The 25981-nt window shown below is 32.1% G+C and overlaps 2 protein-coding genes and 1 pseudogene across 2 annotated transcripts; all 3 read left to right on the forward strand.

Moving 5' to 3' along the window:
* Positions 1–3271: 3271 nt before the first annotated feature.
* On the forward strand, positions 3272–7525 carry LOC100807126 (phosphoribulokinase, chloroplastic). The gene is made up of 5 exons (XM_003534257.4): positions 3272–4236; positions 6212–6296; positions 6398–6482; positions 6633–6877; positions 7010–7525. Exons 1-5 carry the CDS (start codon positions 3677–3679, stop codon positions 7256–7258), a joined length of 1224 nt encoding a protein of 407 aa, XP_003534305.1. The 5' UTR covers positions 3272–3676; the 3' UTR covers positions 7259–7525.
* A 4274-nt stretch (positions 7526–11799) lies between these two features.
* Positions 11800–18475, forward strand: LOC100818689 (CSC1-like protein At1g32090). The gene is made up of 11 exons (XM_003533405.5): positions 11800–12592; positions 13534–13686; positions 14506–14641; positions 15117–15218; positions 15375–15494; positions 15589–15669; positions 15829–16169; positions 16393–16638; positions 16917–17241; positions 17528–17761; positions 17894–18475. The coding sequence occupies exons 1-11, from the start codon at positions 12276–12278 to the stop codon at positions 18236–18238; spliced, it is 2400 nt and encodes a 799-aa protein (XP_003533453.1). The 5' UTR covers positions 11800–12275; the 3' UTR covers positions 18239–18475.
* A 2030-nt stretch (positions 18476–20505) lies between these two features.
* On the forward strand, positions 20506–25381 carry LOC100819220 (4-coumarate--CoA ligase-like 6; annotated as a pseudogene).
* The last annotated feature ends 600 nt before the right edge of the window (positions 25382–25981 follow it).

The raw sequence follows: 25981 nt of genomic DNA on the forward strand, positions 1-25981 counted from the left end.
TTATTTGCTCATCATTTTCCACCTTTAATTCTATTTTTTAAGCAAACAAGCTGAAATCACTAGATGAAATATTGAAAATGTAAAGCTACCCTGTCTCAAAATACAAATTAGATTCAAAAGATCTTGAGAAATACAAAGGAGAAAAGGAATATTGAACAAATGTGAAAAAATTTCATGTTGTCATCACGAATAATGGTTGCGTGTATAAGTGACTCTGGTGGCTCAAGGAGTAGTGATGGTTGTGCAAGGGAGTGACAATGGTTGTGTCAGGAAACAACAATGGTTGTGTGAGCGGGCAACAATGGTGGCTCGAGGGGCTATCATGTTTGCAAGGGAGCGACACTGGTGGCTTGAGGGGCGGCCATGGTTGTGTCAGGGAGCAACGATCATGACAAGACTTATGGATTTGACATGTATTTTTTGTCATTGCAGGTTCAAATAATGATATTATTGTGTTAAATGTATCTAATGTGTTTAATGAAATTTTTTAGGATATGCACTCACGGTGTAATACATAGTGAATGAAACCCAATATGATATTATGAGATACTATCTAGTGAATGACATTTATTCAGACTTTATTATATTTGTGAAGACCATTTTAATGTCACAAGGAGAAAAGAGAAAATTATTTGCACAATGACAAGAATCAGTAAGAAAAGATGTAAAACGTGCATTTGGAGGTCTCAAATCTTGTTTCGCTATCATATGTGGTCCATCACGTTTCTGAGATGCTTATACATTGAAGAATATAATTTATGCATGTATCATATTGCATAATATGATTATTGAAAAAGAACGACACACGTATCAAAATCATATTGATTATGATAATAAAGATAATGACATGTTGACAAATGAAATATCTTTGAGTGTTCATCCCGATTTCATATCAACATACTCTCAAAGAAGAGTAAATGTTCATGATAGAGGAAAACATCATCAACTTTAGATAGATTTGGTCGAGCATATTTAAGAACATTTTGAAAAATAAAATAATGAAAATTAATTTTGTGTAACATTACATATTTTCCATCATTGTGTATTTTTTTTATGTTTTCAATGTCTTTGGGTTTAATTATCTGTTATTATGTAATGTTCATTGTTTTTTAATTGAATAATATTATGTATTGTGAATTTTTCATTATTTTTAACTTATTATAAAAAAATTAATAGAGTAATTTTTTTTATCATTTCTTAATATTTAATATTTTTATACGTAATGATTCAAAAATTAAATTAATTATTTTATTTGAGTCATAATTAAGTTAAAATAAAAAGACATCATTTTGTTGACTCAAATTTACGTTAAATAATTTCCTTTTCTTCCAAACCACGCTGTTGTTGGCACCTTGAAACAGCAGTTTGAGTTCCCGTACCTACGTAAAGGCCTTAGTGCATGAAATGGGATAACCCCCAATCCAAATGTTGCGAAAGCCAAGCATGCTGTCGATTTAACAAGTACTAAACCCACTGGTTCTAGATCAAAACAACAACCTTCTTCATGTTCTATTTAAACATATAATAATATTCTCCTCGGGAACGTGTAAATATATTATTTGTGGACTATACTACTTGGATGTTGTTCATACTAAACTTTTTTGCGTAGTATATATATTGAGGTGTCATTTTTATAATAATTTCCACATTCGCGTGTGGGAGATGAGGCAATATGCCCAAACCATTGTCCTTTGGTGGTGAACGCCAATGGTTTAGTTTACGTAGTTACAATTCAAAATGTTTTTAAATTTGAGAGGCACTTTTAGAACTCCGATTCATTCTAAACCTTGCATTTTAAACAACCCAAAAGTTAAACTTGAGCACTACCTCTTAAATTTTAATTTGGTGCGAGCACAACGGCCAAACAAGTCGCCTAAGTCTTTCTAAATATATAATTATGTTGATTTTGAGTAAAGATAATTGACTTCGATTGGAATGTCGTAAAAGGACCATGGCATGCAAGTGTCGTCGGCGTGCGTGTGCAAGTGACGAAAATCGTTTTTTTTAAGCTTTGAAAGTCAAAGGCATATTGGTTTGGTGGAAAATGACCAGAATATAAACTAATTGGTATAATTGAACTGAAACAAGTTTGTAAACCTTTTGCTGAAGAAGAATCCATTTAACGAGTATACATAATATATTCCAACTATGATGGAACATCACATTCTTATAAATAGTTCCAGAATAATTAAATTACCTAACAGTAACAGTTTCATAAACTTATTGAACACATTTAAACTTATTCTATATATATGGCTATTTGACCGGGGTCAGGTTATAGGCAGGCGCTTTAGTACCTAATTATGTTTGGGTTATGATATGAAAATAATGTAAAAGGTGAAAGATATACAAAGACAGTACAGAGAAAGAACTAATATATTAAAAGAGAGTATATAAATGGGATTCATCACGCAAAAAATTAAAATAAAAGAATCAAGATATATAAAATGAAAATGAAAAAGGTATGATTTTATAATTATTTTAAGATGACATATATGTTTATTGAATGAAACTAATCACGTCATATCTTATTAGCTAGGAAAGATCAAATTGAAAATAAATTCTTTCTTCTTGAATAAGTGTTTATTTATAAAAGAAAATATTAAAAAAAATAAAATTTGTTAATATATTGGCAGTTTAGTTTTAATGAATTAAGTGATTGGCAATAACCTTTTTTTTTTAAGCTACCTTCGATGTGCAATTGTGTATTGGAGATGGAGACCGTGGCCATGAGACCCCCTTAGCAGAAGAAGGCTGAGAAGCACACATATTAGTGATATTATTACATTACATTCACTGTAAGCAGTATTTGACCATGTGGTTCTTACTGGCAATCAAACTAAATTTCACGTTGGTGGTTATTATTATGGGGCATATGCTTTTATATATACCTCACGACCTAACCCTCCACATCTTGTAGTGAGAGTGTCGAAAGGAAGAAACATATGTGGTCCTTGATCAAACATGGTCTCTTACAAGTTCCAATAGCAAGACTTCACATAACTCACACATACATACGTATTGATCTAAAATAAGAAAGCGAAAAAAGGGACATTTACACACATAACAAGGACTAGTATAGTCCAAGAGACCAAGATAGAATTGGATGGCATACACTCCCTTTGAAATCTACTTCACTTCACACCCCTAATCCCTCATCTTCAAAGAGCCACCAGATTCATGCCACGTGGCATGTCAAATATCCAAGCCACACTAACCACTCAGCTCAAGCAAGTTTATATCACGTATGCCATAACCTCATCATCAAATTCCCCCATTTTTTTAATAATGCTAAAAATATCTGGTGCTGCTTTTGTCCTTCTATATAATTTTCTTAAGAGAAAAGTTAAAAGACAACTATACCCTTTTGTTGCTGATTCATCTTTGATATAACACCGCTATTCTATCATTAAAATTACCTCCAAACTTGTCCAAAACAAGGGGTAGTCACAGAAACACAAACAAGAAGACACCAATATTTTCTTTTTCTCTTTTCTTTTCCTGCTTATAACTGCCTTTTGTTTTGGTTTTAATTCCACCTCATATTTCATATGTGTTCCAAACTTCTTCTTGGAATGTCCCTTCCTAAATAACCCTCAAACAAAAGCCACCTTAACATCTCTTCTCTGAAAATTCTCTTTAGAGAGATAGAGAGAGAGAAAGAAATTAAGAAAAAATGGCAGCCTGCACTGTCTACTCAACACAATCTCTGAGCACAAATTGCTCCATCTCAACCCCATCAAAGACACAGCTGAGTTTCTTCCACCAAAAGCAGGTAGTTTTCTGGAGGAACAGCAACAGGGGCAGCAGCAGCAGCAGAAGAAGCTATGTGATAACATGTGCAGCAGGTGACTCCCAGACAGTGGTGATTGGTCTTGCTGCAGACTCAGGGTGTGGGAAGAGCACCTTCATGAGGAGGCTGACAAGTGTGTTTGGAGGAGCAGCAGAGCCACCGAAGGGTGGCAACCCTGACTCAAACACACTCATCAGTGACACCACCACTGTCATATGCTTGGATGATTACCACTCTTTGGATAGAACTGGCAGAAAGGAGAAGGGTGTCACTGCCCTTGACCCTAGAGCCAATGATTTTGATCTCATGTATGAACAAGTTAAAGCTCTTAAGGATGGAATTGCTGTTGAAAAACCAATCTACAACCATGTCACTGGTCTCCTGGATCCCCCTGAGCTCATTAAACCCCCCAAAATCTTAGTCATTGAAGGCTTGCACCCAATGTAAGTATTGTGCTTCACTAAACTAATAATGGTACTTGCTTTTTTTTTTCAGGAAACATTTGTCATTAACAATTAGTCTAATTGATTTGTTAATTGTATTGCCTAGTGAATCTTCAGAAGTGGGAGGTGGGGGTGTTACGGTTGTTTGAAATTCTCTAACTTTTCTTTATGATTCTAAGGGGTTGTGAAGTGAGGAATTAAATGTGACACGGGTGGTTAAGCTGATACCTTATCCTTTTTTTTCTTCTTGAAAAGTAGATGATTCCTTATCTATCTTTGTTTGATTGTATGGCTGAGGAATTTGCTAGTGATTTTCCCACCTTCCCACGTATGGTGGGGCCAACATGGATTCACTGTCACTCTTTTTTTCATACTACTCACTGTTACTCTAATAACGCAGACATGCCATATGTTTATGATTCAATTCATGGGGGCATAAAATCTTCTTGACTTCGATACTTTCAAAGTTCTTAATTACTTAATAAAATATTTAGTTGGATTTTGACTTATACATAGTTTTCCTTAATTACTCCCCCCTCATCACATGGAATATATATTAAAATTTTCACTTTCTCTCTTTTTACCCATCTCACACTCATAAGGGAGTGTAAAATAAAAACTATCGTATTTGAATTTTACATCAAAGGGGAAATAAAATTATCGAGTAATTAAACTTTTATGTCTAAACTTAATAAATGACTATTACGTACTGATCAATCCGCTAATATGGCAAGGTTTCTTAATCTTAATTTTGTAAAATGTTCCTCTCTTTGATCTTTTCATCTTTTATATCGACTTGCACGTGATTCGTAGTAGACTAGTAGTATACGTGTAACTTCTTTTGTAAGAAAATAAAATACGTGTAACTTCTTTCCAAGTCTTATAATATCTTATTATCATTCTATTATTTATTTATTTCATAACATTAATTATCTTGCTACGCATTTCTCTGTCTATTCTTCTTATTTAACCTTTTGTTGTGTAAGGAAGTGCTATAAAAAATTATATAAAATGTAATCTCTTTCTCTGATTTTGGTGCGTGCGCTGATTATGTTTAATTGGTTAATTACTACTTACTACCCAATACAAACATAGTCTAAAATTGAATTAAATTGATTTTGAACTGTTTTAATCGGTTGAATTTTATATCTAAATAGTTAAATTAATTTAAAATTTGGTTCAATTCTGAATTGATTTCAAAAAATTAATTTTAAATTAAATTGATTTTTAATCAATTTTAGACTGATTCTAAGAGTGAAAATAATTCTCAACTGATCTTGAGTTAAAAAAAATATTTAGGTGAAAAAATAAAAACCAAAATAATTTTTATAAAATAATTTGATTAATCGAAATGATTTTATAAAATAATACACTTCTTTTTTTTTTGAATTAGTTTGGGTAAAAATCAATTTAGTTTAGATTTGATTATAATCTGATTCGGTTTGAATAGGTTTTGTTTTTTACACCCTTCTAGAGCCCAATTCAGAATATTCTACTTATCTTTTTAATTAAAATTTTAACATAATATTTAGTAAAAAAAATCAAATTGATTAAAATGATATGAATTCTAGTTAAACATTACCGGAGAAAAAAAAAAAGAGTTTGATTTATTCGTATTGTCAGTATAACGGTTTTTACACATACATCTAATAAGAATCCATTTTATCTTTACATCATCTTATCCTTTTTTTTACAGGATCACATCATCTTATCATTAAATGTGTGTAAAAATGTAAAAATATTTTATACTGATAAATGCATATCAATTAAAATAACAATCCATGTGACACTTAAGTGCATATTTGATAACACTTAAATTTGGAAAAACAATTACTTATTTTATAAAATTTTCTAAAAAAATTAGTAATTATTTCTTTACAACAACAAAAAAAAAAAACTTGAACCAAAATACCCACGTGTTGCTTGTTATATCAGCTTACTTGATTGTGAGTTTGAGACTCTTCCTTGCATGCAGGTATGATTCTCGGGTCAGAGATCTCTTGGACTTTAGCATCTACCTAGACATTAGCAATGAGGTCAAATTCGCTTGGAAAATTCAGGTAAATATACATAGAATATATATAATTGACAATTCAATGACTTTCCTATTCTTTCCATCAATTACTATGAACTGACGATTATTTTACAAAAAATATTTTAGAGAGACATGGCAGAGCGTGGACACAGTCTTGAAAGCATCAAGGCTAGCATTGAAGCAAGGAAGCCTGATTTTGAAGCATATATTGGTAATCAATTATGATTCCAACTCATGGATAAAAAACCATCTCAAATATAATAAATTAGTACTTTCTTTCAACTTGAACTACTTATTTTCATATTCATTAATTAACTTGTTATGTATAATTAATACTTCTAGCTACTCTTGTTGTTGACAGATCCACAAAAGCAATACGCAGATGCAGTGATAGAAGTGTTGCCAACCCAACTCATTCCAGATGACAACGAGGGTAAGATTTTGAGAGTGAGGTTGATACAGAAAGAAGGGGTTAAGTACTTTAGCCCAGTTTACTTATTTGATGATGGCTCTACCATTTCATGGATACCATGTGGAAGGAAGCTTACATGCTCCTACCCTGGCATCAAATTCTTCTATGGACCAGAGACTTACTACGGAAATGAGGTACTAATAACTAGTCTATTGCCTCCACACACAATTTGAGATGTTCTTGCATGTATGTTTCATATATTGGAATTCAAAGTAAAATTAACTTATATTTTCATTGGTTTTGTTTTGATTTGTGTGGTGAAATAGGTGTCAGTTGTAGAAATGGATGGACAATTTGACAGACTAGATGAACTAATATACGTTGAGAGCCACCTAAGCAACCTCTCTACAAAGTTCTATGGAGAGGTTACTCAACAGATGTTGAAGCATGCTGATTTCCCCGGCAGCAACAATGGAACAGGTCTCTTCCAAACCATAGTTGGTTTGAAGATAAGAGATTTATATGAGCAGCTAATAGCCACCAAGGCTGAGACTCCAGTGGCTGCAAAAGCTTAGGAATTGAATTGAACCTGCCATAATAATATATATACATATCGACCGAGCAACGCAGTCAAATTGCATGAGTTCTCATCAAAATCATCATTTTCTTTCTTCTTTCATGTTTTCCACAATTTCACTGTGTTTCATGTTATTTTGTCTATTGTTATTAGGCTGTTCTGCATCATAATTAATGAAAAAAACACATATGTATGTATGTATGTACTTATCCGAGAAAAAAAAGTGAGGCTGAGATTCAGTTATGTTGATACAAGATTGAGACAATAATTGGCTTCTCTTTCTCTAGCTTTATCCATACTGGCATCGCATATTTTCTTATCAAACTTTTTGTGTGTAGTTTGTAAATTAATCAAAGGGAATGATCTAATATTCTATTTGTTGGTTAACTTTCTTTTCCACTGAGGACCAGAATATTCTATTGGTCAAATTAATAAAAAAATCATGGTAGGCCAATGCAATGATCTTCTCTTAGTAAAAGGATGGATTCACTATATTGATTATTGACACTTTTTAAAATGGACTTTACACTCTTATAAATGATCGACGAGTTTGATTTTATTGTGGAAATTTAAATTTTGGAATTTATAAAAAAAATGGATTTCCGGAATTTAAATTTTAAAACTCAACTTATTTTATATTCTTGCAAGTTGCAACTCAATTTTTCATATTTTCAAAACTCTCAATTATTGATAATCTTATGTTGGTGGATTACATTCTTTGCAAACCTCATGTAAGGGATATGGCTTGCTTTTCGATTCCTAGTAAACTACATGCAAGATAATTTATTATATTTCCAAGAATGCATCCACCACTGGAAGACTCCATCATTTACTAGCTGCATGTTTGGTTGCACATTTTGTGCTCCATAACATTCGTCTATATGTAGTTCCACAAAACACGAATTAAGCTTCGGGAATAAAAAAAAGTTTTGCATGAAAAAAATTGACTTTCAGAAATTAAATTAAAAAAAAATCATTATTTTTACATAGCTTTAGAATTTAAATTTTGAAAGTTGATTTTTTTATAGTTTCAAAATATAAATTTCAGAACTGTAAAACTAAACTCATGTTGTATAAAAATATTATTCAAATAAAAAATAACAAAAATTGAGATAGTGAATAGAAACAAAGAAATATGCAAAAAGCAATCCCCTTTTTGGTCCGTAAAATGACGCAATACTAAAGTAGGGTTGATTATTTTGGGCCATCTTTTGTATCCCCACCAACGATTCGCCTTGGACCATGATCCATGGGCCGATTCCTCGCGTGCCCCTCTCTTCTCTCAAGGAAGTCCAGAATGCCCCTCTCTTCTCTCAAGGAAGTCCAGAACTAAGTAACTAATTGGAAATCAAGTATTTAACCAAAAATAAAATATAATCAAAATCAAGTTCTGTTAGGTTTTTGTAGGAAAAAAAATCAGGATGCAATTAAAGCATTTCACTAAATAAAATGATCTCGTATACTATAGCACTGCATAATCATCAAAATGGCAAACAAGTCTATTTAGAAAAGAAAAAAAATGTTTTAAACCATCTTGGTTTAAACTATCTTTTAGTCTGTTGTCGCTTATCTATAGTGAAAATATAATTCATACATATGAACAAAGTCTACATATCTAAAAAATTTCCTTTAATGTTCTCCTTGTCACTATATCTCATCTTGCTCTTTATTGAACTGCTCCATAGGAATTGAAACTTTTTTCATTAAGTCTCTATTTCAAATTTCATCTTTTGATTAGTTCTAATCTTTGTTTTTTTGCCAAACTATCAATCTCCTTGAGTTAATTAGTTGGGGTTAAAAAGCCAAACAAAAATTTAAATACTAGAGTCTAAATTTGAATATCACTACTTAAAATATAGGAATAAGCCAAACATGACATATAGAGTAGTAAGCATGAAATTTCCTTTATGGACAAAATGGTTAGAGAAAAAGGTCAAATTTAATTGTACATATATGAAACTTGTCACTCAGCCAAAGCTAGTTATTAGTAGTTACTTGTGCTCTCTCTGTGCATGCAACAAAATCAGAAAGAAATAATAAGACCCATCCTTTGTTGGTGTCATGGGTCGATTACCATCCCTTTCGTTCCACCTCGGTATCACCATACTATCTAAACAACTTTTGTTTATTTGCATTGCATTTGCATGCCTTGTGAATTTTATATACTCATCCGTTATTATTTGTATCTTTCTAATTTCTATTTCACTTCTTTGCATTTCATAACATCAATTATCATACTTTTATTTTATATTTGTAACTTTTAAGTTTGATTATTTATTTGATTTTTATAGGAGATTAAAATAATGTGTTGTAAATCAATAATAATGGTTGATATAAATGACATTGGTTTGTATGGTTGATCAAATCCAAGTGATTCAAGATTTTTAATTTGAATATTAGATAAATTATGTTGAGAAAAAAATGTTTATTATTTCAATGAACATTAATCTTCTTTTAAGAGATTGAAAATAAAAAAGATTAAAATAGATATGTTTTGGGATTAAAAATGAATGTTTTTATGTGCAGAATTTTTTTTGTGATTATAAAAAGTAAATGAATGATTAAATCTAATTTCTAATAATATATATGAAGTCAATTTTGTTCAAATATTCACAGTATATATATTGAAACTAATCAAAGTAATCATGGTATCACCTGGAGACTTTCAAAAGCCTCTTGATGAGTTACTATAAATTAAGACTTATCATAGATCAATATCTTTTTTCTTTTCTCATGTGTGTGGTGAGATTCTCCAAATCAAAGGGCAAAACAACTACCAAAGCCTATATTTCAAAATTGTTGCTGTTGGAGCCGTCCATACCTAATAACTTTTCCTTATTTTTTAATTACTGTATATATACTATATGTTACAAATACAATTAAACTAATAACTAGTAGCTTTAAGAGTAATCCAATTGCTAATTGTCATCGCCAATCATGGTGTTACTTTCACGACTCTCCTACCTCCCAAAACTCTATTCTTCATAATCTATGTCACTATTATTATTATCATTGAATTATTTGTTAAATTATTTGTGAAATATTTGTTTTCAAGTCTCAAATCAATCTCCTAAATTAATAATATTATTATTATAGATTGATTAATTTAATTAGTCTCAGATTTAAAATAGATATTATAAAAATAATAAACTTATTTTATATAATAATTTACTATTAAATAATAAAATCAAATCTCTTTATACTATTAATTAATTTATATAGTGTTTACTCTTTACATAATATAATTGAATTTAGATAGTGGAAAAAGATTGTCATTAAAAATGCATTCTCATATTTCTTAATAAAATTATATGTAACTAAAATCACTAAAGGATGTTTTTTTAGGGGATCATTAAAGGATGTTGACCGATCATTATGAATAATAAAGTATCATCTTTAAAACGTATTTAATACATTATCTTATTACTGCATGTTTAATATAATTGACAAATATATTATATGCTCTTAAAGTCATTAAATGATGTCAGAATATATAATATATAATTAAATACCAATATAAAATATTATTTTTAATCATTTAAAAATATAAAATCATATTATGTGAAAAAAATTACATAAATTATATTTTTTATGAATTATTATTTATATTTAAATTATATAATTTCTTTTAATATAAAGTTGTATGTATGGAGTATTAATAACACACTTTTTAACTCATTTTTAATATATTTTTATTATTGATGAAAATATTCTTATATATGCATTTAAAAAAACTCTCTCTATATATATATAAATAAAAAATCCTGAATATCTTTAAAATATATTCAAATTTATTAATTTTCAACATTATATGCATACCATCAATTTTATTTTCAATAAAATGATAAATATTATCATACCTAATTAAACATATATTATAAGAGATTATATATCATTATTTTAAAAACATTATTTATCTGTATATTTTTTTTTTGACAAAATTATTAATTTGTATAGTTCTAACTTCTAAGCCTAAATAGTGGTGATAGATGTGTTATATATATAAAAAAGTAGGGGCATATGTATTTGCTAGCTTGGAATAACGTAAGCCGATTTATTGCCGGGAACATAGCGATTCCTTCATTGCATCAAACTTTCCCGCCGCGAGGAAAAGATGTGGATTACATTATTACTAAAGTAAGAAATAAAGCAAAAAGATTAGTTCCTTTAATTAAATCTCCCTTTTTATGCCTTTTTTTTTCCTTTTGAATAAAAGGAGGTAATTTTTTTTTTGAATTTAGCAAATGAGAGTAGATTTTGAATTAATTCCTAAAATGAGAGTAAGTGGAGTGGATCCGCATGACTTTAAGATCAAAAGTTAATAAATTTTATTTATGATTTTTGCCTTTTATTTTCTTACTATTTTATTAAAAATGAATAAATAAAAAACAGAAATTACAAAAAGTTTATCACTTATGAGATAATCAAAGTTATTAAAATACATACGACTTACCTATTTGGAAATTAATTCAAAAACTACCCCATTTTTTTTTATTTATGAAAAGCAGCTTTTTTTCAATTTTTCTGATGCGCTTGAAACCATGATGCATATGATCAGAGACAGAGACAAAGACAACCACAAAAACAAGACAACAGAATGATAGAAAATAAACGAAAACCACCAGTCCTATGTATGTGAGGTAACAACACCCAAACCAAACATAAAAACAGAACATGTCACACTGTTAAATGTTAATCCTTTCCTATTAACACATGAGATGAAACCCCCCGGCCCCCACTACTTGCAAAGTGCTCTCTTACTCATCACAATCAAACAAAACCCACCTCTAATATTTTTAATCTTTTGAGTAAAGTTTATTAATTGCTGCTGAATAAAGTCAAACAACAGCAAATAACCCAGCTTTTTCTTTGCACTCTGCCTTAAAGAATTGGGAGTTACCAAGAATCAGTTATTATTCTTTCTCCCTTCTTATTCTTCTATTCAATTCTCTTCTTCCTCTTCCTTCACACCCCATCTTTTCTCTCTCTCTCTCTCTTGTATTGTGGTTTCTGCAATGGCAACCCTTGTAGACATTGGGGTCTCAGCTGCCATCAACATTCTCTCAGCCTTTGCCTTCTTGCTGGCTTTTGCTCTTCTGAGAATCCAACCCATCAATGATAGAATCTACTTTCCAAAGTGGTATCTCAGTGGAGGGAGAAGCAGTCCAAAGAGGTCTGGTGAGAATTTTGTGGGAAAATTTGTGAACCTCAATTTCAGGACTTACCTCACTTTTCTGAACTGGATGCCACAGGCTCTCAGAATGAGTGAGTCTGAGATTATTAGCCATGCTGGCCTTGACTCTGCTGTTTTCCTTAGAATCTATATTCTTGGGTACTCTTCTCTCCTTTTACACCCTTCACATCATCTTTCACTTTTTTCTTCGAACACATTGAAATCTCTCTCTCTCTCTCTCTCTCTCTCTCTCTCTCTTATATAAATAGCTCCGTTGTTGTATTGTTTGTTTCCAACAAGCACATTCTGTTTTCTGCTCAACTCATAATAAAGTTACCATTTTTTTTAATCTTGCCTAACAAAATATTTTATTTTTAGGCATATTCTGTACTTTTTTAATATACTGAAATTCTGGGAATTGTGAATTTGTTTGTTGTGTGATTGATGCGATGGATTATTAGGCGGCGACCATGTTTGTAAAATTGTTCCTTTTGTATTATTTTAACACAAGATTTTAACTTTAGTCGCATTGTCTATTTTTTTCACAATTAATTTAATCATTTGAAAGAAAAGGACAGATGAACTTGCTGTAATGCTTCTGGGAATTGTGGTTTTGCTTGTTGTGATGCATCGTTGTGCGGCAACCATGTCTGGAAAATTGTTCTACTTCTCAATATTTTAAGCATTCGGTGCTTGTTTTTTCTATTCGATTCTATGCGTTCGATTATCAAAGAGATTCTAGAGTTATGCCGTGTGGTTTTCAACTATCTTTTTTGGTTTTGCCAGCTTTTGTTAAAGCCATTCCGTGGAAGCTTCACCTTATGGGGTGTAGTCCATGTTGCGACATTTTCCACTTTTCTGTATACGCTCTCTATTTCTGTTTTCTGTTAACTTTTTTGTGTAACATGTGAGGAATGCACCTTTTTTTTCTTCTGTCAATCATATTTAATACCGTCGTGTGATGTGAACTTTGCCTGGTCTGACTTTTAAATCATGGAAATTAAGAGAAAGGAACGTCTCTTTTTTCAACTTAATATTAACATTGAAATTACTTTACTGTGTTATCAGCATTCTGACTGATTTTTATCTCTTATCTTCAGCTTCAAGGTTTTTGCTCCAATCACACTTGTGGCACTCTTCATTCTTATACCAGTCAACGTATCAAGTGGGACATTATCTTTCCTTAAAAAGGAATTGGTAGTGAGTGATATTGATAAACTCTCAATATCAAATGTTCCACCTAAGTCTATAAGGTACGGTTGTGTTTTCCTTTTATTCTAAAACAATAAATAAAAAAAAATAAATAATTCAGAATGTGCTTTCTGATGTAATGCTTCCCTTTGGATCCAAGTTTGATACTTCCTTCTCTTGGCATGAACTAATAGTAACTCACTAATTAGAATTTTATTAGGAAAAACAAAAAGTATAATTGAAGCATATCTTACCTTGTTACAGTCACATGATATATGGGGGTGAGGTGACAGTAAAGTAAAAGATCTAGTGTGATGATCTGTGAAAATATAATTTCAATTATTCTACTAAAACAAGTTTTGAATATAATTGACAGTTTCTTTGTGTTGTCCGATTATGCATCTAAGGAAGTCGTTTTACATATATCAATCAAACATGGTGGACTACTATTTATTGTCCCAAGTAATTTGTAATGCTGAACTACTATGATCTAAGTTTCAAAACAGACTTCAGACAAATCTAGCTGCATAGTATTAAGTTTTGTTTCTTCAAAGAGTTCACTTTTAAACATATACTACTAAAACAAGATACATATAACAAAATTTTGTAATATCTAGTAAATTAATGTCAGGACACCTCATCCAACAAGGTTTTAAGAAAAAAATCATATCCAATTACTGATATCTAGTATCTACTATTTACATATTTTCTTTTCATCTCTCTCTCTCTCTCTCTCTCTCTCTCTCTCTCTGTCTCTTGTTTTGGTTAAACTTTGTCATTTTTATTTCTTATGTTTATTACAACCTACATTACATTTTCATGATAGTATGTTTTTGTTATCATCTCTGTTAGTTGGCTAACAGCTTCATTGTAAATTTCAGATTTTTTGTTCACATAGCATTGGAATACCTGTTCACAATATGGATTTGTATTCTGCTGTACAAAGAATATGATAAAATAGCAACGATGAGATTGCATTTCTTGGCCTCACAGTGGAGGCGTGTGGACCAATTCACAGTAAGTTGAAGGTTTTAATTCATTTTTAATAGAGCATATAAAATTAAGATTGTTTCCTATTGCTATAAAGCATTTCTTGAGCTCCTCACCATTTTCTCAATTGCACTGAAGTGTTGTTACTGTGTTTTTTGTGTGTGTTCATGTGTTAATAAAACTACTCTTATTTCCTGAGTTCCTCATTGGGCCTGTATAACTCTAGCTACCACTTATGGATCAGGACTGGCTTTATGTCTTATACCAAACTGCACAAATGCCATCAAAGATTCTTATTCAATATTCAAAAACAACTTTTTATGTTTTTTTGTGCCATCACATGTATTGGTTTTAGATCAATATTAAACTCTGATAGCAAAGACATAATGGTTTTAGAATACCTTTTAGTTTGAATCGTCACTCCAATGAATGCTGATTTTCCCCTTCTAATTTCCTTTGAGCCATCTTTTCAAATCCTCAGTATTTGTGCTACTTGTTGCAGGTAGTTGTCAGGAATATCCCTCATATGTCTGGTCATACAGTATCAGATACTGTGGATAGCTTCTTTCAAACAAACCACCCAGAACATTATATTGGACACCAGGTAATAATATTAATTATATTCTTGATTGGGGAAGTTCATTAAAGATTAAATGATCTGGGAATTTATACATGGTGTTAATGTAGATTTATGTTAATTCGGCAGAACATTTCCTTACATTATAATCATATTCATGTTGTTTATGCATGCATTTTTCAGGCTGTCTACAATGCAAACAAATTTGCTAAATTTGCAAAAAGAAGAGAGAGACTCCAAAATTGGCTGGACTATTACCAGCTTAAGTTTGAGAGACATCCTGACCGGAGGCCAACTGTCAAGGTATGTAATGCTAGGAATGCAAACAGTACAATATGTGACTTAAAAACAATCTGTTTGGACCCTGGTTCTGACATCGTTATCTTCTTGTTTTTAGACTGGAATTTTAGGGCTTTGGGGTGGGAAAGTTGATGCTATTGAGCACTACAAACATTCAATTAAGGAACTTGATAAGATGGTAAGTTATGTTTGTTTCTCTTTTGTACAGCATGTTACCTTTTTTACAGTTATTTCCTTTTTTGTTAGGTAATTTTCTGTGTCCTAAAGCTAATACATGCGCTTTAATTATTTTGGTTGAGGCACTTTAATATATAGCTATGTTGCATATCTTATGCAGATGACATTGGAACGCCAGAAAATTATAAAAGATCCCAAATCTATTTTGCCAGTTGCTTTTCTTTCATTCAAATCCCGATGGGGAGCATCAGTTTGTGCGCAAACCCAACAAAGCAAGAATCCTACACTCTGGCTGACTGATTGGGCCCCAGAGCCACGTGATGTATATTGGCGGAACTTGGCCATACCATTTGTTTCTTTAAACATTCGAAAGCTTATAATATCATTGTCTGTGTTTGCCTTGGTATTTTTCTACATGATTCCCATTGCTATTGTGCAATCCCTTGCCAATTTGGAGGGTCTTGAAAGAGTTGCTCCTTTCCTCAGACCAGTTATAGAATTGTAAGTGAACTTAATTTTGTTTTTGAATATATAATAGAGAAAGTAATTACTCTAGAAATTGATGAATATTATTCTTGAATTTCATCATTCACTGTTCTTGAATTGTAAGCTATTGGCTTAACAAAGTTGTACTCATGCTTGGAGTTGACTACTTGATAACCTTCTAATTTTAGTCTCAAATGTCTTATAGTTAGCCTCACAAAGGATTTTTGGCTTTTGGCAGGAAATTCATCAAGTCCTTTCTACAAGGTTTTCTTCCTGGTTTGGCCCTTAAAATATTTTTGTACATTCTACCTACAGTTCTGATGATCATGTCAAAAATTGAGGGATATATTGCATTGTCAACACTTGAGCGGAAGACAGCAGGAAAATATTATTATTTTATGCTGGTGAATGTTTTCTTGGGAAGCATAGTGACTGGGACTGCATTTCAGCAACTGCATGCTTTCCTTCACCAGTCACCTACTCAGTATGTCTTTAATTAAGAAGTTCTGAGTTAAAGCAGTGACTGACTGGATACATATTGTGTTTGGATTTGCTCTATTCTTGAATCAACCTTGCAGTTTCATATATTTAATGCAATAAATACCATAACCTTTTTGCAACTTTATTGAATTTTACACTGTATTTGGTAAATCTTTTCTGTTCTTTTTCATTGTCTCAGGATTTTTTTTTCTCTAGTTAAAAAACTCATATATATACCTTTCACTTGACTGATCTTTGTGAATTTTACTATTGACTATATAGGATTCCTAGAACGATTGGAGTTTCCATTCCAATGAAAGCTACCTTCTTTATGACATACATAATGGTTGATGGATGGGCTGGAATTGCTAGTGAGATTCTCAGATTAAAGCCATTGGTTATATACCATCTCAAGAACATGTTCTTAGTTAAAACCGAAAGAGATAGAGGAAAGGCCATGGACCCTGGGAGTGTGGACTTTCCAGAGACTATTCCAAGTCTTCAACTATACTTCCTTCTTGGAATTGTGTATGCTGTGGTGACACCAATCCTTCTTCCCTTCATAGTAGTCTTCTTTGCCTTTGCATATTTGGTTTACCGTCATCAGGTCAGTGTCTCTACTAGTCTGATCTTAAAACACGCCTTTTTTTTTCTAACTAGGGCTTACAAACATGGTTGGTAGCTTCAAGATTTCTAGGATTTTGGAAGTCTCAAGACGTTGCCAAGCCAAAGCATGAATAATAATGAGATAAAAGCTATAGCTGTTGACTTTTGTCCATTAAAATAATCATAATGTCAACTTTACCTAATTTTTAGAACATGCATGCTGCATCTGTATGAGGGCACACTGCTCATGAGCTTGCATCACTTTTATATGATGTTTAATTATGCAGATAATCAATGTCTACAACCAACAGTATGAAAGTGCTGCTGCATTTTGGCCACTTGTTCACTGCCGCATCATCGCAAGCTTGCTAATATCCCAGCTTCTTCTGTTGGGTCTTCTTAGCACCAAAAAGGCAGCTAAATCTACACCTTTGCTTGTCATATTACCAATATTGACGTTTGCATTCCACAAGTTCTGCCAGAGACGTTTTGAGCCAGCATTTAGGAAGTACCCTCTTGAGGTAAGATATGCACCATGCAATAGGCCAATATTTCTGGTGTAGTACAATTCTCTAAACTTTGTTTTTTTTTTGTTTTTTTGGAGGTGGCTACATGTTATGTGATTGCTCATAGTTGATGTTTGTATTATTCAGGAAGCAATGTCAAAGGATTTATTGGAGAAAAGCACAGAACCTGACTTGAACATAGAGGCTTATTTGGCTGATGCTTACTTGCATCCAATCTTCAGGTCATTTGAGGTAGAAGAAGAGGAATTGGTTGAAGTCAGAGTAGATAAACACCAAACTAATGTAGCTAGCTCCCCACCAACTGAGCCTAGTTCACCCTCTCCACCCCATCACGTGCAACAACAACCATCCCCACCTCATCATATACATGAACCCTCTCTACCTCAATATAGTGAGTATCAAACTTCACCACCAGGTTATTACTACCAATACCATCCTCCATCTCCTCCCCATTATGTTTATCAGTACTAAGTTGAGCCTTCTTGAACTAGTGCATACCAATTAACCATATTGCTTGAGACCCCTTACCAAAAATTTAGTGTTCCTATAAACTTGGATGTTTTAGCTTTTTTATCTATCCATTGCAAACGTAAATGTTTTTTTTTTCCCTTACATGTAAATGCTTTGGATTCTTCTAAATATGCGATGGCTAAAGTAGGCAGGATTTTACTTGATCAAGCTGCTAGAGAGGTTTTTATGTTTGCCAAATTGGCTTTGTTCTGATTAATAGGGTGATTGCCTTGAATATTGCTATTAGAAAGTGTTTCAATTTATGCAACCCTCGGAGTGGTCTTCGGTCGTTTTAGAAATATTATAAAATGTGAAGAGAAAAAGAATCATTCCACTAAAAATGTTTTTAATATCAATTCATGAATAAAGATTACTTCGTTGACATTAAAAATCAGTAGATATTAACCATGGTTTTGTACGTTCATTTTTTAGGGTACATTTTAAACTCACGAATTTGCCTCATTGAAAGTCAGAGTTTATATTAGGGCTTAAGATTCAATTACATTTATTTATTTTTGTGCAAGGGAGCTTATGATAGTGTCTATAATTGTTTAGGGGTACATTATAGTGCCAATAATTTTGTTCTACGACCTTAAATTTTTTACATCATAATTAAATGTTTGTTGTTGTCCAGTTATGATTCCTTTCCCATCATGATAAGCTCTCCCCTAATTTAATTACATATTAATTATCTAATCAATGTGTAACCAAACGTAGATGTATCACATTAGCTGCACATGTCTACTTGGTGCAATAGTATGTTGCCAACTAAACTTGTGCAAGCATAAAAAATTTCTAATACTACAAACGTTCCATGTGACACCGGCATGTGTAGTGCCCATCTACGGTGCATAGTGTTACCATGTATTGGAAGGTTATAGATATTTGTTTGGAAGAGTTTATTTAGTATTTATATCTTATTTAGATTTATATTATGTTATAACCTATAAGTGTTTAGGTGAGCTTATGAAAATAATTAATATTATGTACATAATTTATTTTCGGTTCATTTCAACAAGCTCTCTAGAATAATTTAGGAAAATATTTATACTATAAGTATTTATTTAATAAACCCTAAATTAAGTTATTTATCCAAAAAGATATTCTATGATCTTAACATTATATTATTTGAGTGCATAAGTGTTGATTGGTCTAATTTGGTTATCATCGTGGGATCACATCAATATAATTTTGGAGTCAGACTATAAACAAAACATAAGCAACATCAAGGCCGAAAGATAAGTAGTTATGCTATAAAACTCTTCTTTTCAAAACTGTATTGTTCAATTTGTAAGCCGATAAATCAATCAAGTTGCTTAAATGTTAGCTAAAGCACCCAAATCTTTTACTTGTCCACGATTATTTAATTCTTAACCTTTCATTGAGTATGATTTAATATAAGTATCTTTTTTTTTAATAAAAAAAGTGTTGGTTGGTTTGTGTTTTGTAAGGTTTTATATTCTAACAAACTAGAGTCAACATAATATTGGGAGGATTTAAATAATTTTTATAAAATTTAAATTTCATTGTCATCATTATACAAAAAAAAAGTTTTATATTCTAACTAACTTTATATATAAAAAAGAATATTTGTTAAACGAATTACTCTTTTCATATTATAAATATTTTAACTTGAATATAGTTATTTTCATATAAGATATATCTCATTATAAAAAAAAAGAATATTGTAAGTAAATGAATAACTGTATGTCTGAATTTAATTTAAAATTAAAATATAATTTTTGAGTTGTTTAAACTACTATTGCTTCAGTTAAAAAAAAAAAGCTACTACTGCTACTAATTTTAATATACTAAGTGGCTCCTTAATCATGTGAAAACATATTGTTTATTTAAGCGACATTTAATAGTTAAATGATAAAAATGTCTTAAAAAGATGTGGAAACCCAATAGATATTTTGATTTTATTAGTTATAGACCAAGACTATATTCATAGATCATGAATTCTTTGTTGAAAAAACAGGTTATGCAGTGAAAGTATAAATAATTTTATATCGTTTAATTATAATTCATTACATAACTTAAATTAATTTTTATAATAATTACGTGAAAACTATATCAATTAAATTTTTTAATTGATTGAGAATGTACAATTTTTATAATGATCATCCATATACATTAATTTTTTTTTCAACCAAGGAGATCTAACTCGGTCAATTAAACATGATAGGAAATTATTATAAATTCTGATATTTGTATTTGATTTCTACTAATTAAAAAAAAAATGTTTTTGGTAATGTCTTGAGAGAGAAAAAAAATGTTTCCATTCTGTTTCAGCGAACGAAACTCCACATGTGGAGTAGTTCCTTCCCGCGGGAAATTGCGGAGTGAAGGAAATTCTCTTCTTTTTGTCTTTTTCACACTGAACGAACGTAACATTCATTCCATTATTCCAATTTCTGAACACAATGTTATTGTTAATGTTCCGTAGTTGCCACGTTCCTATGTCACCCCACACACACAGTAGCTTCACTCTCGAGCCGAGTCTACTTTATTAACTCAACTCACACAGACACACACATACTCTCCCTTTTCATAATTCCATTGCATTCCACATTTGCACCCTTCTCTGAATCTCTGAATCAAAATCAATGGCTGCAAACATAAACTGCCACATGCCCCTTAATCACCACCCTCATTGCTTCTCTCCAAAAACAGGTATTTACCACAGCAAACACTCCCCCGTGGACCTTCCCAACGACCCTTTTCTCGACCTTGTTTCCCTCATTTTTTTCCCACCGCCATAATGGGGTTTCGGCCCTTGTTGATTCCTCATCTGGGTGTTCCATTTCCTACTCAAAGCTCCTACCTTTGGTCAAATCCCTTGCTTCTGGTCTTCACAGAATCGGTGTTTCACCAGGTGACGTGGTTCTGCTCCTTCTCCCTAATTCCATTTACTACCCCATTGTGTTCTTGGCTGTTCTCTATCTTGGTGCTGTTTTTACACCCTTGAATTCTCTTAGTGGTGTCTGTGAAATACGCAGGCAGGTTAATGAGTGAGTCTGGCTTTCACTCTGCCTGAAAATGAGAAGAAACTTGAGCCATTGGGAATTTCTGTTATTGCTGTGCCAGAAAATGGAAAGGGTTTGAAGGATGGTTGTTTCTCATGCTTTTGTGATTTGATTTCTTGTGACTTTGATTTGCCTAAAAGGCCTGCTATTAAGCAGGATGACACTGCTGGGATACTGTATTCTTCAGGGACTACTGCTGTGAGCAAAGGGGGTTGTTTTGTCACATAAAAATCTTGTTGCTATGGTTGTGCTTTTTGTGAGGTTTGAAGCTTCTCAATATGGACTCTCTTGCTTGAGGAATGTATATCGGGCTGTTTGGCCAATGTTTCATGTGAATGTTTTGTCGCTATTTGCTGTGGGATTGCTGTCTTTGGGCTCTACCGTTGTTGTCATGATGAAATTTGACATAGATGAGGTTGTCAGGGTGATTGATGAATATAAAGTTATACACTTTCCTGTTGTTCCGCCGATGTTGACAGCACTGATAACGAGGGCAAATGGGGTTAATGGCGGTGAGAGTTTGGTACAAGTCTCCAGCGGTGCAGCACCTTTGAGCACGGGAGTTATTAATGAGTTCATCCGAGCTTTCCCCAATGTTGATTTTATACAGGTAAAGAGTCTCGTAACAAGATAGTCTTATTCAAAGAATGCAAGTCATCTGCCAGCATTCATATAATTGCTAGAGTCAATACCATATATATGTCTGTGTTGTGTGTGTGTTGTATGTGTATTGTATGTGTGTGTGTGATTGTTGTATTGAGCTGAATGCTGATGCCATTTCATTTAATATGTTATGATAGATTGTGGTAAATGAAAAAAAAACACTGGAAATACTTGAATTAACTTGTACTGTTTAGTTTGAAAGTGATACAAGCAAAAAGTATGTTGGATGTAAATAACAAATACTCTTATTGTGCCATTAATATTCACATCAACAACTACTGCTGGACCATTAAAATTGAACTTTATTTGTTTATGGTAATGTTGCTTCCCTAGATTTTTAAGAATGTGCATCTGTAAGATTGTTTCATTTTAGGGTTAGGGAATGACTGAGTCAACTGCAGTAGGAACACGTGGATTCAATACTGAAAAGTTTCTCAATTATTCTTCAATAGGGTTATTGGCTCCAAACATGGAGGCAAAAGTGGTAGACTGGAATACTGGTGCATTTTTGCCCCCAGGCAGCAGTGGTGAGCTTTGGTTGAGAGGGCCTTCAATTATGACAGGTAAAACTCTGTTTTCCTGAATTGATATAAAATTGAAAGAATTGGCCATATTTCCATGTATAAAGTATTTGTCAGCAATAATTAAATATCACCGTTTATTATATTTCATCTACACCAAAATTTGGCTGAGAAGCTCCATTTAAGTTTAGTATTCTTCCAGTGAGTGATATTATATGCTTATCATAGCGAAGAGCCTCTGGGCAATGGGGTACATAGTTTTTATCTGTTACAAAATTTCTAGCTATAAATATATGAATGGAGGAGTAATTTAGTTTTTGTGGGTGTTTGGGAACAACTTATTTCTTAGAAATAATTTGTTATTTTTCAAAAAGCTTTATTGAAAGTTGATAAAAAAAAGTTATTATTTCTTCAAAATAACTTGAACCAAACACACATTACTTGTTTTCATTATTACAATCAGATGTTGCTTCCATTGACACCTGTTCAGTTAAAAGATATTTGTCATGTCCTTGCCAGTAAAATGTTACCAAATTTTTTCTGTTTGTTTGGATTAGAAAAAAAGGGAATTTAAATTTCTCTTTAAGGCATCTGGTTAAGTTTGTTGCTGCGAATCCTTGTTTCTGTAATTTTCCTATATTAGAGGGGTGTGTGTGTGTTCCACTGTTGTTCTTATTTTATTGATATTTCAATTGAAATACATTAATTTGAAATTTTCTACTTAATTTCTCAGGATACCTGAATAACGAGGAAGCTACAATGTCAACAATTGATAAAGATGGGTTGGCTACATACTGGAGATGTTGTTTGTTTTGATTATGATGGATATTTACACATATCTGACCGCTTGAAAGATATCATCAAATACAAAAGGCTTTCAGGTATCTAATTTTTGGATTAATAGTTTTAATTTTTTATTGAAAAAAGCAAAATAATTTTGCTTAAATAACAACCTTTGCTCAAACATATACATATACAAAAATAAGTAACTTTTCCCTTGAGACAGCTGAGTTGGTAGGATTGTGGGACATGCAGTGAGTCTGTAGGTTCAAAGTTCAAACCCCACCCCCTTTCCCCTCCTCTCTGTTGGTTTGGGTTCTTCCTTGGACAACAAATAAATACATTCAGAAGTTGGCAAAAATGCACTCTGTTTGGAACTATACCAGTCTGTACTTATAAATGTAATAATGTATAACAAATACCAATAGGCTTTCTTTATTTGGTGCATATTGGAGCAGCTAGTAGTAGATCACCAGTATTTTGAGATAGATTTTCATGCTTATAAATATCAGACTGAATATTTTTCTCGAGCATCTAGTATTTGTTTAAAAATTTCATTTACTTGGTAAATAACTTTAAAAGCTTCCATGTTCAAATGTGTGGGTATAGTACAACTGTTGTTCAGAGGAACACATGAAATGCTTATTGGATTAATCAAAAATATAATCTAAATCAACTTAGAATGACATGAAATACGTAGTAAGAACAATAAAAATACTGAATGAAAAAATTGTAGATTTTGATATATATTTTCAGTAGAAACTGCAAAACTTGTTGTAAAGCTCTTTGATTCCTAGTTATAAAAAGGATTACTTTTTAGGAGCTAGCTAGGGTTGTATTTTCCGAAAACATTTTTCTATATATTGCATGATTTTCAATCACAGGGAGGATATGTTATTTTATATTATAATTTATGTTTATATAATTTGTGTGTTGCACGTGTATTCTTACATATGGCATATGATCTGTTACAGATTGCTCCTGCCAATTTAGATGCTGTGTTAAGTTTACATCCTGAAATAGTTGATGTTGCTGTTACAGGGTAAGTATGAACTCTATGAAACATACACACTGACACAGCATATATATCAAATGAAGTTAAATATGAAAACTTACGAAAAGGTCTAAAATGATAATTAAGATTTATATATTCTTGTATATTCATCTTCATATAATAATGAGCCTAAATATTATTTTTTAATATTTTATGTTACTTTAAACTAATTTTTCTGAATATTTCAACAATATAATTATTTTTTATAATACTAGCGTCCTTGAAGTGTACTGTTCATCCATATAGGGGTATCAAATCAAGTCTTTTGACCCGTATAGAATTGTCAGCCCAATAAACTTTTTACTGTGACTCCAATGAGGAGTGACAAACATGTGTCGTATGAGTTTTGGGAAAGTGCCGGTGTCAGAAACATGTTCAACACTCCGATACCTTAAGCAAGAGAAGTGTCCTTGTTCCATAGCTCTCACTTGCCCTAGATTTGTGTCCTGCATTTATAGTTGGTGGCTACCTTGTTTGTTGGCTTTATTTGTTTTTTTGAATGATTCATTTTTCTACATGTGTTTCTTTGTGTGCATAATCATTTTCCATTTCAGTGCAATGGATGAAGAAACTGGGGAGATGCCAGCAGCATTGGTGGTCAGGAAGGTTGGAAGTGTGCTGTCTCCAAAGCGTATTATGGACTTTGTTGCTGAGCTGGTTCGTTCTGATAAGACAAACTTTAAGTGCTATAATATTTGAATTCACATTGACTCCTCTGAATCAATGCCCTAGAGTTTATAGCCATAGGAATGCTTTTTCCACTTTTCATAAGCATTTATGCATCATGATCAAGGTGTCTGTTGCATCAGCTAGCTACCGTTGGAATTATGTTATTGTTTAGCTACCAAGACTTTTTGTCATTTGTAACTCTTCTGTGGCTGGTTGCTCCATATAAGAAGGTTAGGAAGGTTTTCTTCACTGACAAGATACCAAGGTCTGCCACTGGGAAGATCCTACGAAAGCAGCTGAGCAATTGCTCGACTTCTAAACTATAATGCATTTTTTTAGGACTTGCCTCAAATGTAATATTGAAAAATTACCAGGACAATTTTGGAAAGTAGGTTATTTTAAGTCAATTTGTTGAGTGAATGTTTTTTTTAACAACACAGTATAAGATATATTTGTTGATTGAATGTATTCATACATGCTTTATGAGGGCTACTAAAGGATTGGAGAACACTATGTCATGATATCACAATCCCCAGAAATTTCTGCCCTGCACTGCATATCTCCTAATAAAGTAATACTCATGCTGTTTTTTTTTACTAGTCATCGTTGTATCCTATGTTAAATCAATTTCTGAAAGAGTAATGGAACGATTTCAATGCTTTCAATCATAGAAAAAGAGAGGGACTTAATACATGAAGGATAGTGTAATCAATTAGCCAACTAAAAGCAATACAATAAATAACTGAGAGCATGTTTGAAACTCCGTTGGACCCCAACACACTTGTTGTCCTAGCTTATTTCCACCCATACGCTCCAATGACAAATGAGTGATTCAAATCTAAATTAATTGCCAAAACCTCTAATAATGTGCTCCCTAATAACCTAACTAACTAACGGAGTTTCAACACTTGTAAATCAATTTAAATAATATTAGCAAACTTTGTTAATATTAGGGGTAAGATTTTAGATTTCTTTGGTGCTTGATGTG

This window comes from Glycine max, chromosome 9, assembly GCF_000004515.6.
Source record: "Glycine max cultivar Williams 82 chromosome 9, Glycine_max_v4.0, whole genome shotgun sequence".
Lineage (NCBI taxonomy): Eukaryota > Viridiplantae > Streptophyta > Magnoliopsida > Fabales > Fabaceae > Glycine > Glycine max.

What these genes read in the sequence shown, in the direction of transcription:
- LOC100807126 (XM_003534257.4), top strand. Translation starts at nt 3,677, where the DNA reads ATGGCAGCCTGCACTGTCTACTCAACACAATCTCTGAGCACAAATTGC. An exon ending in ATTGAAGGCTTGCACCCAAT is followed by an intron (nt 4,237 to 6,211) that starts GTAAGTATTGTG and finishes CCTTGCATGCAG; the next exon opens with GTATGATTCTCGGGTCAGAG. An exon ending in AGACTTACTACGGAAATGAG is followed by an intron (nt 6,878 to 7,009) that starts GTACTAATAACT and finishes GTGGTGAAATAG; the next exon opens with GTGTCAGTTGTAGAAATGGA.
- LOC100818689 (XM_003533405.5), top strand. Translation starts at nt 12,276, where the DNA reads ATGGCAACCCTTGTAGACATTGGGGTCTCAGCTGCCATCAACATTCTC. An exon ending in ACCGGAGGCCAACTGTCAAG is followed by an intron (nt 15,495 to 15,588) that starts GTATGTAATGCT and finishes TCTTGTTTTTAG; the next exon opens with ACTGGAATTTTAGGGCTTTG. An exon ending in CTCAGACCAGTTATAGAATT is followed by an intron (nt 16,170 to 16,392) that starts GTAAGTGAACTT and finishes GGCTTTTGGCAG; the next exon opens with GAAATTCATCAAGTCCTTTC.